This window comes from Copadichromis virginalis, linkage group LG6 (genome assembly GCF_057382275.1).
Source record: "Copadichromis virginalis isolate Kocher_CV1m ecotype Utaka linkage group LG6, C_Virginalis_male_GT1.1, whole genome shotgun sequence".
NCBI lineage: Eukaryota > Metazoa > Chordata > Actinopteri > Cichliformes > Cichlidae > Copadichromis > Copadichromis virginalis.
In genome coordinates, this window is record NC_140623.1 from 11686852 (window position 1) to 11707333 (window position 20482).

Consider the following 20482-nt stretch of genomic DNA (forward strand, 5'->3'; position numbering starts at 1 on the left):
AGGTGTACACACGGGTGCTCACACACACAAACGACACCCTTTTTGGCTCCTACCTCAAAGCACACTGTGCGCTGTCGATATTACGTGCTGCACAATAATGTTTAATATTTAATATTTACTGTTATATTCCCATATATCATCGTGATGTTGTTTATTGTATTGCTCTCGTTTTCTTCTGCTTGTTTTCTTTTTTCTTTCTCAACAGGCGATCCAGGTGATTGATATATGCATTTTTTTTTGTGTGTCTGCTTATTTAGTTGGTTTTTGGGTTTTTTTTGCCCTTTATCCCCGTCCCTCTTCTCCGCAGTTTTTTCCCCCTCTTCCTTTCTCCCTTTTCTTTTCCTCATTAAAGTCTGTCCCGTAACTAGCAAGTGAAAATAAAAAATAAAATAAAATAAACAATAAAAGGTGAATCAAATAGACCATTACGGCAAGGCTGGGATGGTCAACTTGGTAAAGTAAATCCGTTGGGCATCTTTCCTCGCCTTTAGACAATAATTCTGATGGCAAAAGAACCAAACGGGACAGGCAAAAAAAAACAAAACAAAAAAAAAAGGCCCAACGTTGCCTGCACTTCCTGAGGGCCCTCAGGAAGTACAAGCTGAACTCCAACCTGCTGCTGACCCTCTACCACTCGTGCATTGAGAGCCTGCTAACTTACAGCATCACGGTATGGTACGGCAGCTGCACTGAGTTGGATAGACCGAGGCTTCAGAGTGTAGTCATGACAGCACAAAAGATCATCGGCTGCCCTCTCCCCTCCCTGATGGACATTTATTCCTCCCGCTGCCTCAACAGAGCAGCAAACGTCATCAACGACGGCTTCCACCCTGGTTTCAACATGTTCAGCCTGCTTCCCTAAAGGAAGTGCTACAGGTGCATCAGCAAATGTTTGCCAGGGGGCCAGAATTTTCTTTCTAATTGTCATGTCTAGCTTTTCATAAATAATTATCTGAATCCTACAACCAAAGTTTTCATCTGATGTAAAATGTATAAAAATTCATTATTTGATATAGGAACTATTAAGTCAAATTTATAACCTAGCAAGCTGTAGTACCTTTTCCTTTGGGAAGATACCATCTGTGCAGTCTGCAATTTTGTTGAAGAAAGATGTTGAATCTATTTAATTATTGTAGAAAAATTATTGATTTCTGTACATTTTCTTACGCGTGCATTAAATTAAAGTTGACTACGTCAATTAAGCATTATGAGGTGGAAGGTGGGGGGTGGTTCCCTATTTTTTTTTTTTTTGCTGGGAGTAGACTTGTAGTCAAGACCGCCTAATCCAAGACCAAGACAAGACCAAGACCAGAGGGTATCGAGACCAAGACAAGACCAAGAGCAGAGGGTATCGAGACCAAGACCGAGACCAAGACCAAGTCGAGACGAGACCAAGACCGGGACAAAAAAAGACTAACTTTTGTGTGCTTTTGAGGGCTGACATGATGGTACTGACTGGCCCCAAAGTCATCTGACAAAACAGCGATCACCTCCAACAACTAAAATATGAAATATGTAACTGGTTTCAGTTATACTTTATATATAGATAAAATTGTAACATCAAACTGAAGATTATAAACTTGAAATTGCATCATGTCCTATTGTAGTAGTACTAGCCAAATTACACTGTATGATACCAACTTCCCTAAAATGGATAAGGCCTGTCAACACAAAGTGATATGCAGATGTTATTTAAAAGTCAATGGTCACATTTATTTAGTCAAACAACACCATTTTAAGTAAAATTCTGTAATCAAACAATATAAAGACATGTGCACACCTCACATGAATCAGATGCAAACTACAAATATTACATACCAATACAAATTGTGCATTAATAAGAATAAGAACAAGTGCTTAAAAGATTCTGGCATCTTGATGTCTTCAGTGGCATGAGATTACAACACACTGCCAATGAAATCAAGCCTGTTGTTCAGTAGGGCAGGAACAATAGAACACAGACATTATGAACAAATAACAAATATCTTATGAACAAATATATAATGAACAAACAGCATATTTTCAGAGAGGAGTGAGAGAAAACAGTTCACATTTTAAAACAGTGATTGATTGCACTTCAAGAAAACTAAAGATTGCAACATCTTATAGCCTAGCCGTGCGTGGTGGGGTCTCATTAGAATGCCTCCTCTACTAAAAACCCTCTCAACTGGGGCAGAAGAGGCAGGGACAGAGAGGACCTTCAAGGCAACACTGTGTAGACTGGGGAAACGCTCTTTGTTTTTTGACCAAAAGGTGAGTGCATCACAGTCAGAGTCATTTATGCCGTCTAGGTACTTGCTTATTTGTGCATCAGTGCTCGAGTCCTGGCTTGTGCTGCGTTGCAACCTAAATGCCTTGTAGCGTGAAAGAAGACGTTGTTTTGGGGGTGGCGCTGAGTCACTATCTGATAATTCTGTGTCTTCTTCTGTTGGTGCTGTAGGTCCGTCTCTGTCTACCTCTGTGATCAAAAGGTCTGGAAAAGGGTGCACACACACACATACAAAGACAGGATTAGACAGGATGCTTCTAATGATGCTATAAAACCAAAGACAGTGATATTAAGTGGAACAACAAAAACAACAATAACAATAAATTATTATTATTATACAGTAACCTATTAATGACTTTTTAATGTCATCTCTGAACCTCTTCAGCGCTGGTCCGGTTTCACCATTTTGCACATCTAAATCTACCCAGGTCAGTCCAAACTGGGGGTCGAGCATGGTGGCAAGGAAGTAGATCCGATGGCTAAACGGCTCTTCTGGATCCTTTTCGTCCATGCAAATCTGCCTGAAAATTCCAGAGAACCGTTTCTCTAAAGATCTTTTCAGTGCCCTGACTATAGTTACGGCCTGGGGCATTTGTACTTCCATCTTTATAAGATGATTCTTCAAGTCCAGAACAGTGGGGACCACCATGCTAATAGTCACCTGATGATCACCTTCTGTAAGGTCTGTTGCATCAGAAAAAGGCTCAAGCAAAGCACAAAGGTCTTTCAGCTGAGCCCACTCTCGGGTTGAAAACACTAAATTCTCTGTATTGCTGCACATTTCAGTGATGGCCCCGTGGTCAAGTGTGATCAGAGCCTTTAACTGTCTGTAGGTGCTATTCCAGCGGGTGTTGTTTCCTGCTGGGATGGACTTATTGGAGCCAAAGTGTGCCTCAAACAAGTCTTTGTGGTTACTACTGCTGTGCAGCAGGTTTGTAAACTTGCTGGCTTTGGCAATGGCTCTAGCTATTGCCTTTACCTCTTTCATCCCATCACTGATTACAAGTTGCAGCGAGTGGGCGAAGCAAGAAAGACGTTCACCCGTTGACCATGGATCAGAACCTTCTGCATCCTCCCACATTGTTTCATCATCGAGGTCATCACTGCTGTCACCTTCAGGGTGCTCTACTTCTGGCATCTTGACTTTAAAGGCCCGCTTCATATTGGATGCATTATCCGTCAGAATGTAGCTTATTTTATGGCCAATGCCATACTCCTCAACTATTCTGTCAAATGCTGAGGCGATTCGTTCGCCGCAGTGCTTCCCTGTGAAACGCCTACAGTCAAGCAAAAATGATTGTAAACTGTAAGAGTCCTTGTTCTTGCAGGCAGCATGAGCAGTAACTCCCAGGAAAGTACGAAGCCTCCGGTCAGACCAGAGGTCTGTTGTTATTGCTACATTTGGCTGGACTTCCAGGGCTTTGATTATGTCACCCTTCAATTTAGTGACAAGGTGAGGTATCAGCTTCTCTGTCAAGGTGGTTCTAGACACAGGAGTGTATTTGCTATCCAAGACATTCAGGAAGTGTCTAAAATGTGGATTCTCAATGATAGACAAGGGGAGAGAGCATCCAACTATAAGGTCCTGGAAGATGGACTGGGTGATGGCCTGTTGCCTGGGTGAATTTGGGGAAAATAAGTGGATGCTTGGAGCAAACAATGATAATTGAGGCTGTGTGGGATTGACCGCTATCACTGATGTTGCAGATCCTGCCTTGTACTCCAAGTACCTACAAAACAGGGAAATAGGAATCTGTAAAACATCGGTTTCTATTCAACCACAAAAACTACTGTATCTTACAAGCACAGTAATTTTAAACCTATCAATGAGGGCAGACCTTTGCATACAAAATAACCTAATCTAATCCAGTGTGACACATATAGATCATTAGGCACAACTAGTAATAATGAAAATACTGGAGTGTTCAGGGTTGCAAGACCTTAAATAAGAAGAACAGAAAAACAGTTGAATGGAATCTACAAAAGACAAAATGTCTGTGCATTAACTTTGCAGGTTGCATTAAGCCTCCTCCTGCCAGTCAGCTATCAGACACAGCTGTATTGACAAGAAATGAACTACTCAATAAAGTCTGAAGTTACACCAATACAAAATAACTGTGTCTAATAATGCTAAAATAGCCCCTACACACTGGACTGGTTTAGTAGGGCAACATAGTAGAAAACACCTAAGAAAGTCATAGTCAAAGGTCCTTAAGTTCGATTTAAGAACCTTAGGACTCAGTTTTGCGATCCGTGCTATCTGGACCAGAGCCATAGACCGCTCTGATCTGGTCTTCACTGTCGAGAACACTGCTGTTAGCCGAGCAATGTTATAGGGACACTCTTGAAACGCCCGTCCTTACGAGTCAGCAACCATATAAATATGCCCATTAAAGTCCACAACAAAGCACCATACCAGCCCTTAAAGTGCTCACTGAAATGGTTTCGATATATTTCTGCTCAATGAATTCACCAAAATACCTAAAGTTAATGAAAATTGTTTAAGTAGCTGATAGCCACTGCTAGCGCTAGCTACCTGTACATAGCATGTAACGTAACGTTAAGTTAAAGTTAAGTCTGCAGGGACGGTTGCAAAAAAACTGTCCCTACATAATTTATAATGTTTGAAGAACACATTATAAATAACAATATTACATAAACATGACCTGGTCATCTGAGGTTGGAAAGGTAGTTAGAAGAGTTTGAAGATGGATAGATGGCTACCGGCTAACTTACCTTTGAGGGTGTTTGCGCTCCAGGTGCCTGGTGAAGGTTGAGGTAGTCCCGGCTGTCTCGGTCAAGGAGACTTTACAAAACCTGCACTTTGCCGAATGCTTCTTTTTTGCATTTACCAAAAACTCTTTGTGTTCTATGAACGCAAACTTTATGACAGACGAAGTCGCTGAAATTTCTGTAACTGACTCAATCTAACGGGTTGCATTTAGTTGTGTGTGAAGGGCGCGAAAGGCAAAATAATAAAATGCCACAATGTGGAGGGATTTGAGCATGGCTGAGCCACTGTGTGTCGCTGTGTGACAGCTGAGCAGCGAAAGGAAATTAATTGAGGAGCCGGCTCTCGCTCAATGGGAGTTGACTATTCTGATTCACTACAAAGCACTCTCTAAGCACGGCTCTCAGAGATAAAGCTTTTCCACATGATACATTATCGAACATTACGCTGTGTGTGATGGATACTGTTGACTCCAAATCTCCCGACCACTATGTTGACCTGAGACAGCAAGACAGCGAGACCAAGACAAGACCGAGACCAAAGTACGTCGAGACCAAGACAAGACCGAGACCAAAGTACGTCGAGACCAAGACAAGACCAAGACAAAAGTACGTCGAGACCAAGACGAGACCAAGACGAGACCAAGACCACGTAAAAGTGGTCTCGAGACCAAGACCGGTCTCGAGACATCCAACTCTAGCTGGGAGTTGGCAAACCTATTAGTTAGGTTGCTTAATATTTCTGCTAAGTACTCTTTAAAATACCAGAATAGGAAGGATGATGTAAGTTTAAGTTTATTAGATTGAGCAGAATTGCTGAACTATGAAATATTTTGGGTGCAGTGTATTTTTTGCTGAATAGCTTCAGTGTTTTTTGTTTTGTTTTGTTTTTTAAAAACTTCAGTATGAACCTATACAAAATGCAGCAACATATTTGAAAAAAACATTATGTTGATTATAAAATACGCTACATCGGATTTATATTGGTATTGGCAGATATCCAAATTTATGATATCGGTAACGGTCTCAGACATAAAAAAGTAGTATGTGCCATCTCTAGTATATACATAACACTATTTATTACATATTACTTTTTAAAACTGGTTTGTATATTTGTAAACTTTGTATATTTTTTCTCTGTTAATACTGTCCATGCGTATATAGTGCTGCAGAACTGTCCCCACCCAGCATGTTTGTACTGAGTAGGAGATGCCCTCTATCTCATTGTACAACTGTATAGGGAAAATAAGGCATTCTTTTCTCTTCTATAGGGCTTTGGAGCGTGATGTCACGGGGGTGGGCGTGGAAAGGATTTTGGCCCGATCCGCCATTTTGGGGGTCTAGCGCAAGTGAAAAGGGAGCGAAGGCACACACAACAGCCATGGTTTGTATTTGCTGTGTGGTCGGCTGCAATGTTCGATCGCACGACCAGCAAGAAAATAAGCTTGAAAAGGGTTTATCTTTTCATTCTTTCCCAACCTGGAAGCAACATGAGGCAGCTCGTGTATCGATGTTAGCAAACGAAGGCGTCCAGCCTGGATAGCAGCTGTGAGACGAGCTCCAGTTCTCTTCCATCTCCAAATATCTGTTGGTGCTCCAGACATTTTCATTACGGTAAGTTCTAAATATGTTCATATCACTCTTTATAGCCTATTAGTTTCATTTTCAATGCACTCTGAGGTCATAGCAAATTAGAACAAACATCCTACTGAGTGATTTTGCAGAACTACCGTCTATTTATAGAGTTGCTAATTATTTGGCATTATTGCAGCAAACCAGCCTATGAAATGGATGAAACATCGTGACTGGGTCCCAGCGCTACACGAGGGACCTGCTTCAAACAAACCACCATGCCAATCAGATTACTTCTTCCATGTGAGGGTGAAGAGGTGACCCTCCTGGATAAGATGGTGAAGGTTTGCTGCGTTTGGTGAACAGTGTGATAATAAAACCAGGGAAGAATGAAACCTGCTCCTGTTAAATGTTCTTAAGTCTTGTGCTGTTATTTTTTCAAAAGATACAGTAAATAAAGTAATGTTAGTAGTGGGTGATATCATGTAAACACTCATGATTTTGTGTAAACATTTTGTCATTTGTAAACTATAAATGACATGGATTCTACACTGTTACTGATGTGATGCTCTATAAGGTGGTTTTAATAAAATAAAATAAAAAGAGGCAAAAATTAGTTTGTTTCTTTATTCAACTTTTGAACAGTGGGACTCAGTCAGTACATATTCAGTAAATGCAAATTATTTACACGGCAGTGCACTACAGGCATACATCTAGACTCCTCCACAGTAGCAGGTGGGATTTTCCTTTTTTGAGGACGGCTTCTTTTACCTGTCACTACGGATGGTCTGTTTATGTTTTGATCAAGAGCCTTTTTTTGGGCAGCTGAAGAGGAGAAGTCTATCTTATGGCCAACCTCTGGCTGTATCTTGGTCACATTACCCAGCAAAACCCAGTAAGCAGGTTCATCTGTAACAGTCCTTGTGCCACGATCAAGACTGTTGCTTCTACTTTAAACAGAAGAGCAGCGACATGGCTGCAGTTCTCTGCGACTCCGGCCATACAGCTGCAGTGGGCGACTTCAACCTTCCCTGTGATGCTCACAGTGACCCATGGCTGCAATGCTGGTTCATTCAGTCTTTGAGAGTGCAGTACCTGAAACACACACAGACAAAGTTCATTTAAAGACAAGAACTAATGAGCCATGGCCGACATAAATGTGTTTTATCTACTTTATCATAAATGTAACAAAGTGTTTAGAAAGTTAGCACATACATGTGATTTTTCATTTCTTTATGTGTCCATCGCTGCATGTTATAGTGTAAATCTGTCTGTTCTCTGTCAGAAACCTGCCTGCAGAGAATGAACCTAAAGTATGTAATGCAAGGATGTCATCACTTTAGAGATGGGGAAAGCATAAAGTGACAATTATGAATCACTTAATATGATAAGGAGATTCTGCAGGTCATTAATCAATGTATAAAACTAAAATAAAATGTATTTTTAGTGACACAGGATACAAACATGGAAGCAAGATGTATAATTAGGATTATTTATAATAAATATGAATAAATTAGTGCAATTTCTTTAACCATAAAGAATAACTAAATCCTTCAGGACAATGTCACATCAATGCACTGAACTCACTGTTATCCCTCTAACAGCCTCCACATGTTCTCACTGTAATTTCCCCTCATGAATGAATTTATGCTGCACTAATGTGAATGTTTGCAGGGAAATCAAACGCATTTCACACGCAGTACTCGAGCTGACTTACCTTTGTTTGAATGACGACTTGTACGCGCTGACTCCACAGACAAGGTATATGTCAGGCTACGTCAGTAGCGCTAGGTGTTCGGGGTTTCTACTCCACGGCCATATTTCATACGGGTCCACATTTCCAATGCACGCTATTTTCTGCAAGTACCGCTGCTTCGCCTCTGGACGCAATCGGTCTCTATACAGTTCACTCTCTTTTGAGCTGCTTTTAAGCATCTTTCTTGTAGTCGTCGTTCCAACACAGTGTGTTTTTTTGATTCGTAGACCCCGAAAATGGCGCTGCGCTCCCACAATGCATTGCGGCGTGACGTCAACTCCAAAGCCCTATTCTACTCTACACTACACACACACACACACACACACACACACACACACACACACACACACACACACACACAATGTGAAACTACATTTGCTCTCCCCTGATTTAGTGGTAAGGTATTATTCATTTTCACCCTGGCAGTAGTTTGGTTAGGTGAGTGACTGGCCAAATATTAAGAGCAGATGCAAAGTAACTCAGTGGTAATGCACTCCAGTTGAAAGCAGAAGAAGCGAACAGTATTCAAAGACAGTTTTTTTGGTTGGCTGATGTCAATGGAAAATTGTATTTAGTAGTCAGTATAATCTTTTAGTGATATAAGTTTGCATATGGTAGAATACTGCATGTAGTTATTTGTATTAGGAAATATTAAACCATGTATACTTAGAGGCATATAATTAATTGTGTGTGATCACTAACAGGCTGCAGGCTTGGGGTGCACCCCAGGAATGCACCCCCATGTCCTGGGAGCACGAGAGAGCTTGTACCTGGTTTTATTGTTTTATGGCAGGATTAACGTAGTTACGTTTGTTTTAGTCTAAGTGCTCTTTGTTTAGATGAACTGCAGGACTTCCTCACCGTGTTATCTAGGGTGAACCATCTAGGGTGAGGGGGAGGCTACCCTCTTCCTGACCAAGGATGTTTGACCCTTTGATCAGCAGTAACACACACACACACACACACACACACACACACACACACACACGCACACACACTGAAGTATAAATAAAGACCGGGGCAGTTTCTTAGTGCGAGTCTCTCAGTAGGGAGCTGCCCTTGCTAGCAAGAACTCTGTGTGTTTCTCTTCTCTGAGTCTTTACTGAAGAAGTGTTTTAGAATATTTTCCCTAACATTATTTGGTCCTTCGTAGCCGGAGCAGAAAATATCAGAATTGTTATCTGTGACTCTGTTCCAGGATCCAGCACTGATTCCTGACGCCGTGGGGAGCCAGCACCGAAGCCTGTGCACAGCCCTCTTGGACGAGGAGAGAGCCCCAGGACGTTAAATTCGGGTCTGGGCCGGTGTTATAATCTGGTCCACGGCGGTGGGATTCAGTCCAATGATCTGAATCACCAGTGGGACGTCAGGGGTGAGAAACACTATTTTGGTATATAAGACGGCCGCAAAAGTTTAAAGAAATGTGGTAAAAAAGGTTTAAGTTCGCCAAAAGGAACTGTGTTTCGACCAGTTTTAGAGGTAGCTGAAATTATCTCGTGACAAATTAGGTTTAAGTTTGGCAAAAGGAACTATGTTTCGACCAGTTTTAGAGGTAGCTGAAATTATCTCGTGACAAATTAGCGCGCAACTGTCTATGTGTGTGTATGTGTTTGGAAGTAAGTTGATTTTACAGCACAATACGCTGCTGAACTACTTCCATTTTTGTTTTCTTTGCTGAGGCTCACGTGCTGGTGACAGGAGAACGGTTGAGTTTCATCTCATAAAACTAATACCGCTTCACCGTTAGGGTGAAGTCGAAGGCCATATCAGTAAACCACTCTGAAGTCAAGCGTGCCAGCGACGGCCCAGCAAAATCTTTGAAAATGGGTGATAAACAAGAAAAATTAACACCTGATGAGAAATGTCTAGAAAAACAGCAAGCCGGAGCAGGACTAATCCAAAAGAAAGAGAGAGGAATGCATAGTGGAAGAGCAAGAGGTAGAGGCTACACACACACACCAAACAGTGGCTTTAACACTACATGCTGGAGGTGTGGAAAAGAGGGACATTTTGTACGTGACTGTAAGAAACAAAGAAGACAGTAACTCAGAATAGGATAGCAGCTCAGGTAAAGAGAGCAGTTCAGACTAGGAAGAACATAATAATCCCTCACCCAGCAAAAATTAGAGATCACAGTAGTTTGAAGTAGTTTAAAAAAGGGTTGGAAACAGACCCGACTGAATAGATATAAATGCAAGAGGAATAAAGTAAAATAAACAAAAAGCTAAATTACAACTTAATTTTAATGCATTCAAACTAATAATAAAAAGGATAACAACCTATAAACTGGTATTAATAATGAAAGCAGATAATTCACACAAACAGAACTGTGATAACTGTGATAACTGGAGTGTGCAGCGTTTCCGTGAGCAGTTTTCCTGCATCTTGACTTGTGTGTAGAGTGTTCATAACATCAGCATCATGTTTTTGTTTATTTGTTTTGTTGGGTTGAAAAATAGTTAAATAAACTGGTGATCATATTTATGGATCACCATGGCACATATCATCAGCCATGTGATTTATTTACGCAGATGAAAAAGTGAGTGTGAATGTGTCTGACGTCACAGTGTTTTTGTGCGCTGTGTAAAAGTAATTGCCTTTGATTGTGAGAGCGGTGATTCTGCAGGTCACCAGCTATTTAAAAAATATATATATATATAAAAAAAAGAGTGAAAAAGAGACAAAATTTACATTGTAGATGAAAAATAATTATAGGAAAAAGGTTTTGTGTTGATCAGCCAAGAACAACTACAATCTTATTTTCTGCTTTTAAGAAAGGACTGTTCACAAAAACAGAGAGAGAGAGAGAGAGAGAGATGTGTGTTGATTAAGCAGCGATGATAATAATGAACATGTCTTAGTTTGTTACTTTCAGGTGAAAAGCAGACCTGAATCAATTTTCCACATGCAGCGGTCGAAAGAAAGTTATAGTTTAACATCATTGGAAACATGCAGGCCAAGTTTCTGGCTGACTTATTTAAAGCGCCATGTGTCTCTCAACCTCACAAGCAAGTGCTCACTCCTCCCTGAAGAATGCAGCTCCAAAGAGCAATAACATGGCAGATAAAGACAGCAGCAAGTCCTGAGCAAAGAGCAAAGCAGCAGCAATGTGGACAAACAGCATCAGAGAAAAAGAGCAAACCCATCATCCTGACTGATCAGATGAATGGCACTGTGTCTACAACAAGCTGAAACTTCACTGTGCATGTGAAGAAAACGTTTGAGGAGAACTGAACTGTTGGAGTTTGACATTTGCCACCTGTGGAGTAAAATGCCAAGAAGAGACAGTGGGACACAGGACAAAGCGGAAGAACTGCCGGCTGTTGGACTGTTGAAAGTGGGAGAGGAACACAGAGTGAGAAGACTAGGTGAGAACACAGAGGAATGCTGTTATTTAATGTGGGAAATCAAAATTTGGGTTAGCAAACCTGGGGAAAAGAAAACTGACTGCTTAAGTTGGAAAATTGTGAAGGAGTCTGAAACATTGTGAAAATAGAAACATACAAAATCACACAAACAAGCAAAACATGAATTAACCCTACTAACAATTCCAAACACAAAATGACTCATGAAGACTCATAGCACATTAGTTGAGAAATGATTAAATAATAGCAGAGAAGTGTGTAGAAAAGGCAGCTTTTAAGAACATGCTCTGCTGGATATGCAGCTCCACAGACATGCATTAGACCTGCCTAATAACACAAACACCCATGCAATGAAAATTAGCTTGTTATCTTTCATCAGTGTTAAAATAGTGTCAATTTAGCAGACACTCGTTATCAAATACTGAATTTATCCAATGCAAAAAATTGACTCTCTAGGTTGCAGGACAACAGTTTAACTTTTGTGGGAAAAAAGATCCTGGTTTGACCAACCAGTGATCAGACAATAAATTTAGTTGTTAATATAGTAAATTGGGAGAAGCTTCCTGCTTGATTGATGCAGCGCAAGTAATTTACTGTATGAGGGAAATTGTCTTTTGTGATACTATTTTGAACATGCTTTTCTGTCGTCCTGTCAACTTAGTGGGTTAATAGCTGATATGCAAATTAGTTGATCGGTTTTAGATTAATGAAAGGTGACTGAATTCTAGCACGAGTGAATGGGATGTTTGTTGTGTGTTGAGTGGAGACTCTAAAACACTGAGTTTCCTGTTTTGATGTGCGAGTGAATCCTGTATTTAGATACACAACTCTATGTCAGAACAAACTTCTTTTGTGAAGTGCATGACAGCATGTCACATGTTTTATGATGAAGGGAAAAAGGAAAATTGAATAAAATAGATCTGTGGTTTAAATGAGTGAAGAGCACAGACCTGGTGTTTAAACTCATAGCTAATAAGACATTAGGCTTATGTGTGTGTTGTGCAGCTGATGGTTGGTTTGGAGTTAATCTAGCTGATGATTTTTCTTTTGTTGTGAAGTTGAGCCTGCCAATTAGTATGATGGTATGATGAACCATGCTAATGGTGATTTACCCTCCTGAGATGAGGAGCTTGTGTCATGACTATAACAAGGCCTTTTTATTTTGATACTTTCACAGTGCACTGGAAGTTTGGTTTGATAACCTCGGTTATTTTTCATTTTTATCTTTTGAACAGGCACTGATTTTGTTTGTCTATTTCTTTTCTTTAAGCAGATCTGCACGTCGGGAATTGAAAGTGCTATACGACCTGTCGAGAAAGCCGTTACAAGTGAGTTTTCTCCACATTAAAATGGGCTCTGGAGAAAGCTACTTATTTGGGACAATATTAGATGAGCGTCCCTGCCTAAAAAGGATTCAGCGAGGTAATCCGATCTAGAAGTTCTTCTTTTTCTTTTTCTTTTGAAATGACGTCATTTTGCTGAAAGTGGAAACTAAATGCGACGATGGTTTCCACTATCAGCAAAGAAAGAATGAATGAATGAATGAATGGAAATAAAAAACAAACTGACTGACTGGTAAAAGCTGACAGGACTTGACCACGACTCAAGGTTAACCCCCACCTAGACAGGACACAAGGGTGGATGAATTTATGTGTTTTTGTTACAGGAGCAGAAAGATGACAGCAACATTCGAGGTTGCATGATGGTTTAACCTTTGAAATGCCATTTTCTGTGTCTGTGCATCTACCAGGGGTGTTATTCACTACCTTGTGTTGCTTACAGAGGTAACGGTGACAAAGTATGCATATGCCTGCGCAGCGCTAACATTTGCATTTTCTTTTCTACAGCATTGCAGTTTTTCATGTGTTTGATCATGTGATTTATAAGAGGATTAGTTAATGTTTTTTTTTACTATAGGATTTCTGGGTTTATATGTGACTGACATTCTTTCTACAGCTAGGGATGGCTAACTTTATGGTGTTTTTATGGCACCTCTGGAATGTGGATGGCTGGCGCCTGCCCACCAGGATGATCAATGTGTGTTGCTAATGTTTGTTTTTTGAGACTACATGTAAAAGATTCGGCAGAAGCAGACAAGTGACATGAGACAAACAAATAAGAGATGCGGTGTTATGGAATAGTTAATATGGGCTCATTTGCTGGCCACTCTTGAGCCCATAAATAATATATGAGTGGAGTGACTTTGCTTACGAGAAGTCACTGATTACATTACTGTTGACTGAGTACATGGGATGATCCATGTCTGAGGCAAATTATGGTAATAATTGTAGTTTACTGATTTGAGAAAACCTGCACATGACACTTGTCCTGCTAGTGCTGAATGCTTTATTACTTTATAGGTGTTTATAGGTGTGAAGTTTGATTTCACTTCCAGATTTTGCTTTCCAGGCCATGATGGTGTGTATGCAGGCTCCTGGCAGAGCCAGGTGTTATGCAAAACACACTAATATTTTTATTGCAGGATTATAGGTCTAGGGTGGTGCTGCTCCAGGGGAGGAGATGCCCTGATGTTGCCTGGGATATGATCTAGCTAATCTTTTTCTTTAAGACAGGAATCTGATTTTGATGAGTTGACTCATGGGAGTGTGCATGTGTCAAGAGAAGGGATCCAGGACTAATATGAAACAATGAATTAACATTAAATTTTGGAATTAACATTAAATTTTGTTTTATATAATTTTTGCAGCGATTTGTGTGATTAGCCGTTTTATTTACAAATATGCAAGTGGTGCACCCATGTTCAGATGAGGCTTTGATGGCCTATAAGTGAAGTTCACTGAACTAAAGAATGTGGTTTGATGATTGTTGACATACTCTCCAAATAGTTTGTCTTCCTAGCAAGGAAATACAGGTGCAGCAGTAATCTCCTGAGAAATCAGGACTATGCATGACGAGAAGGAGTGGCTGAGAGGATCGTCCACAAGATGGGAGCTGAGGCCAGGAGAGAGGCTTCAGGAGGATCAGAGATCATCTTCAGCACAGCGGACATCACACAGAGAGCTGTGCTACTGAGCTTCCGGGAGATCAAGAGGAGACTTCCCACACAGCGTTGGAATATGAAAACTTGAGGGATGGAGAGAGCGTGCCAAGCTCCATCGACAGCGCAGAGGGAATCTAAGGATGGCATCATGATTCTGTGAAAGCCCAGGAACCAGAAGCCATGGTGGTGATGACAGCAGTTTCCTATGAACAACACCTAATGCTGTGCCACTATACTGTGCATACGATGGCACACTGAAGACTGCTGGGATCACAACAGCAGTAAGATAACTGAACCCAGCACCCTTTCCACAGAGGTGTTTTTCTGCAGAGGATGGACAGTAGAAGAGTCATAAGTATTCCTACCGCAGGATGAAGGCCTGAAGTGAGGTGATGGGGGTTGATAGAGGCCAATTCAAGTGCTTCTGACCTTTTCAACTGCCTGCAAAATAGCGGAGAGATCCTCCTGGATTTATCAGAGCCACTGCAAAGAGGTCGAGGTCCCAAGAAACCCCGGCACCCTCAAGACAGCACAATAGAGAAATCTCACACTTGGTTGTTTCAGTGGTGAGGGGGGAGTGCTGATTGAGCCCCCGTAGGGTAAACTCGCACTTCAACCTCCAGCCTCTGATCAACTCTAGGGCAACCAAGTGCGAGGCGTGACGGACCTGTGTGCAACCATGGGAAGGTGGACCCTCTTGGTTACCTTGACTACGACGCTCACTTTTACAGGACCCCAGCTGGTGCCGGAAACAGCTGAACCAGGAGGAAGGCAGAGAAGATGGACACACGACAACTCTCACCTAAGGGATATGACGCAAGACCACATTCATCCGTGGATGAACAATGCCAGGTACCGTTATATCCACGAAAGAACAAAAGCAGAATCGGCAAATACAGACTGTTACCCAGCACGGCAACATACCCCACAATATATATGTTCCTGGACTAACTCTCAGGGAAGAACTACTCTATGATACTAGCAGAGAAAGGGGACTTTGTGTCCTCTTCAACAACACATTCTGCGTTTACATAAAGAAGACGCACATTCATCAAACATGACTGACGCCCTGAATGTTTTAAGACAGATCCAGCAGGCCCAAAATCAGGACTATGTAAGTGATACAAGTGACTGGTTTTCTTGGCTTTACACTGGCTCCTGGTTACAGGTGCTAAAAAGACTACTCATCGGAGTTGGGATATTTTTACTTTTATTTTGTGTCTTTGTAACGTGTATATTGCCATGTATAAAACTCATGATTAACCGCATAATATTTTCTACTGTTGCTGCATAAATAGCCATGACAAGTGATGATGATGATAATGACCCCGACCTGTTGGAACACGAAGACTTTGTGTGATTAATGACGATGTGACAGAAAATGTACAACAAGATGTTACAAACTGGTATCTCACTTTAAGTTTTACTGACAACAGGAGGGAATGTCAATGGAAAATTGTATTTAGTAGTCAGTATAATCTTTTAGTGATATAAGTTTGCATATGGTAGAATACTGCATGTAGTTATTTGTATTAGGAAATATTAAACCATGTATACTTAGAGGCATATAATTAATTGTGTGTGATCACTAACAGGCTGCAGGCTTGGGGTGCACCCCAGGAATGCACCCCCACGTCCTGGGAGCACGAGAGAGCTTGTACCTGGTTTTATTGTTTTATGGCAGGATTAACGTAGTTACGTTTGTTTTAGTCTAAGTGCTCTTTGTTTAGATGAACTGCAGGACTTCCTCACCGTGTTATCTAGGGTGAACCATCTAGGGTGAGGGGGAGGCTACCCTCTTCCTGACCAAGGATGTTTGACCCTTTGATCAGCAGTAACACACACACACACACACACACACACACACACACACACACACACACACACACACACACACACACACACACTGAAGTATAAATAAAGACCGGGGCAGTTTCTTAGTGCGAGTCTCTCAGTAGGGAGCTGCCCTTGCTAGCAAGAACTCTGTGTGTTTCTCTTCTCTGAGTCTTTACTGAAGAAGTGTTTTAGAATATTTTCCCTAACAGCTGACATAAGCAAGTGTCGTGTCCTGTAATGACTATACCATATTGCACCACTAGAGGGTGGTGTCATGAAATAAGAGTAAAGTGCAGTCGGGAAAATTTAGAGTTAGAATAAAGTTAAGATGCTAACTGATAACTCAATGTGCATGTTTTTTTCTGCTTAGTTTTTTTGTCATCATGGCTGCAAACGCCTCTCCACTGCTTTGCCTTGCCCTGGAGATCCTGCTTTGGCCTTTAACATGTGGATGCGTATGTTCAACAATTATTTGCACGAAGAAGAGCTACTTTACTTCACTGCTTAGGAACAGAGGGACAAAGGATTTTCTGCTCAATGCCAAATACAGGTGATACTTCCGCCTCTGCTGTTACTGCCCTAGAACAACACTTTTCACCCAAGGTAAATGTTGTTGTGGAAAAACATGCTTTCAGAAAGCGAACACAAGCTTCACATAAGACTGTTATCCAGTATGTGGCGAGCTTGCGTGACCTTGCTTCTAAATGTGAGTTTGATGACAGGACAGAAGAAATGATCCGTGAACAGCTAGTTGAACATGTGTCTAGCCCCAGCATAAGAGAAAGAAATTTGCTTGAACCCGATTTGACTCTAGATAAAGCTGTTACACTGGGAACACAAATGGAATCTGCAGTTCAACAAGCTAAATCCATAGCTGCAGACAGCAGTACTCCAGTCCAAGCTGTGCAGTCTCACTCACACTCCATGCAGGAGCGTGAGTGAGAAACACAAATCCAATGCTCAACCTGCAAAGCCATCTCATGCAACCACACCCACTAAGAACTGTTTTAGATGTGGTTCAAACAGTCATTTAGCCAACCTTCGTCAGTGTCCTGCTGCCAAAGCTACATGTAAAATGTGTCATAAAATTGGACATTTTGCTCGTGTCTGCTGCTCATCCAAGAAAAAAGATGTATGGGAAGTCCATTTACCACAACTCACAGTCCTCTACTTAACAGATCCTTCGCATGCATCAAAAGGATTGCAATGCAGCATAAATGTGAGCACACCTATCTCATCAGCTAAGGACATTGAACTGATTGTGTACACAGGTTCTGCAGTTTCTATCTTGCCTAACCACATCTACAAAGAGCACTTCAGTGATACGCCACTACAACCACCTGACCTTCAACTGGTTACATACACAAATAAAACAATTCCTGTTAGGTTGCCTGCAAGTCACAGTGAGCAGAGGAAATGCATCTGCCTCAGCTGTGTTCTTTGTTGTAAAAAAAAGGAACTCCTCTTCTTGGAAGAAATCTGATGGAAGCACTGAATGTCAGCATTGCAGGCAATACTGCTCTACCTCCATGTACTGATCGTACTGCTTTTGTGATGTTTACAAACCAATCACCTGCTCCTTGCATCCCTGCTGCCCCAGATATTGGCTGTGTGCGTGCCTTTGTGTATAAAGTGAAAGTTGACCCAACAGTCAAACCTGCCTGTCAGAAGCTGCGACGTCTCCCGTTTGCTGTGAGGGCTTCAGTTTCAGCAGAACTGAATCGTTTACTCAAAGCTGGTGTCATTTAACGGATTGATGCATCACCATGGGTATCCACAATTGTTGTGACAGGATGGAAAACTGGTGGAATAAGGCTGTATGCAGACCTCCGTGAACCAAACAAAGCTGTGATCACTGATTGCTTCCCCTTACTACATGTAGATGAATTGTTTGCCAGCTTACAGCGTGCAAAGAGGTTTTCTACAATTGATCTTGCAAATGCATACTACCAGCTGCCCCTGCATGAAGATAGCAGAGATTTGACAGCATTCATTACACATGATGGACTCTTCAGATTCTGCAGAGTACCTTATGGACTGGCCTCTGCCCCCTCAGCTTTTCAGAAAAGTGATGGCTGAAATCCTTAAAAAAGACCTCCCAGGTCTCCAAAATTACCTGGATGACCTTACTGTCTACAGTAAAAGTGCAGCTGAGCATGACCAAAACCTTAACACTATCCTGCAGAAGCTCAAAGATGCTGGACTTGTGCTTAACGAAAACAAATGCCATTTTAGGAAGACATTACTATGCTTCCTAGGTCATGTTGTCACTGCTGATGGCATTCTTCCTGATGAGGAGCATATTGATTTTGTTTTAAGAGCCCCTCCCCCATCTGATGCTGTTGCTTTGAGATCCTTCTTGGGCTTGATGTCATGGTACTCCAAGTTCTTGCCAAACTTTGCAACTGTTGTAGCCCCTATGCATGCCTGTGCTAGCGACAAGAACACCTTCACACGGACTTTAGATGCACAAGCGAGCTTTGAAGAAGTTAAAAAACTCCTGGTGAATAGTCCTGCACTGCTACTGTTTGACCCTGCCTTGCGTGTAGTGATCTCTACTGATGCAAGTGACTATGGGCTTGGTGCTGTATTTGCTCAAGTGCAATCTGATGGCACAGAAAAACCTGTGGCGTTTGCTCCCCGCACACTGTCTGCAACACAACAAAAGTACTCAACTATTGAAAAAGAAGCTTATGCTTGTGTGTGGGCTGCAGAGAAATGGAGAACATATTTGTGACGCCGACGTTTTACTCTGCAGACAGACCACCAAGCTCTGACAACACTGCTGAGCACCAAAGGGATTAATCGGGCTGGCATGTGCATCGCCCGCTGGTCTGCCTAGGTTCTCCAAACTATACAGCTGACTGTCTCTCTCGCCTGCCCCTGTCTGTTTCTTCCCATCCCACATCAGATGCAGATCATGAAATGATAGCTCAAGTTGCTGCTGCCATGTCCTCACTTCCAGTTGCTGACTCTGACTCTGCCTGTTCAACTTGCCCTGAACTGGTTGCTTTGCGTTCACAAATATAAAGTGGCTGGCCTGCCTCAATCAAAGCACTTGATGTCACACTTGCACCTTACTACAAAATCTGTAATGCACTCTCAACCCTAAGTGATTATGTTCTCAGAGGCTCAAGGCTCATTGCACCACTTTCAGTGAGACCTAAACTGATTGCACTGGCACATGGAAGTTACCAAGGGATTGTGCTCACAAAACGCCTTTGCCAGTTCAATGACAAAACTGCACATACTAATCCTGCTCCCAGAACATTGTAACTGACAATGGTACACAGTTTACCTCTGTAATAGAGGCATCTCCCACAGCAGAACATCTGTCTACTACCCAGCTGCAAATGGAGCAATCGAAAGGTTTCATCGTGCCCTCCGCACCTCTATCCAGACAGCAATCCAGCAGTCAAAACCATGGAAGGAGACTGTGCTGGATTGGCTTCAAGTTTACCATGCAACACCGCATGTAACTACTTCCCTCTCTCCCTATGAACTCCTGTATGGCAGGAAGATGCGTACTAAACTGGATGTCCTCCCTTTGCCTCCTGCTGTGTCTCCACTGGATAACATTGCACGTCACTCAGTTCAGAAATATCAGTTGAAAATGCAACGTTACACTGATGGTAGGCATCACGCACAGAAACCTTCGTTTCTACCAAGAGAGAGTGTGAGGATGAGGAAACCCCACCATGTTCCCAAAGGACATCCCAGATTTACCCCTCCTATAACAGTAACAAAAGCCAAAGGCTCAAAACTTTTTTTGTATGTCTTGTTTTTTTTCTTGAATAAATTTCATCTAGGTCATAATGGATGGAAAAACAGAAGGACTAACATGACTGTTTTATGTTCAGCAGGCATAGAAAGCACTGGATGTCTGGGGGTCTGGGTCTCTTCCATTCCTGCTTCATGTCCTGGGGGCATATGGCTCCCTACACCTACTATTA

The 20482-nt window shown here is 41.8% G+C and overlaps 1 protein-coding gene across 1 annotated transcript; it reads right to left on the minus strand.

Annotated features, from left to right (window-relative positions):
- Positions 1-1774: 1774 nt before the first annotated feature.
- Positions 1775-18759, minus strand: LOC146707322 (zinc finger BED domain-containing protein 4-like). Its single transcript, XM_085460751.1, has 4 exons — positions 18646-18759; positions 5006-5196; positions 2615-3999; positions 1775-2473 (listed from the first exon to the last, which is right to left on the minus strand). Exons 1-4 carry the CDS (start codon positions 18757-18759, stop codon positions 2055-2057), a joined length of 2109 nt encoding a protein of 702 aa, XP_085316877.1. The 3' UTR covers positions 1775-2054.
- Positions 18760-20482: the final 1723 nt, after the last annotated feature.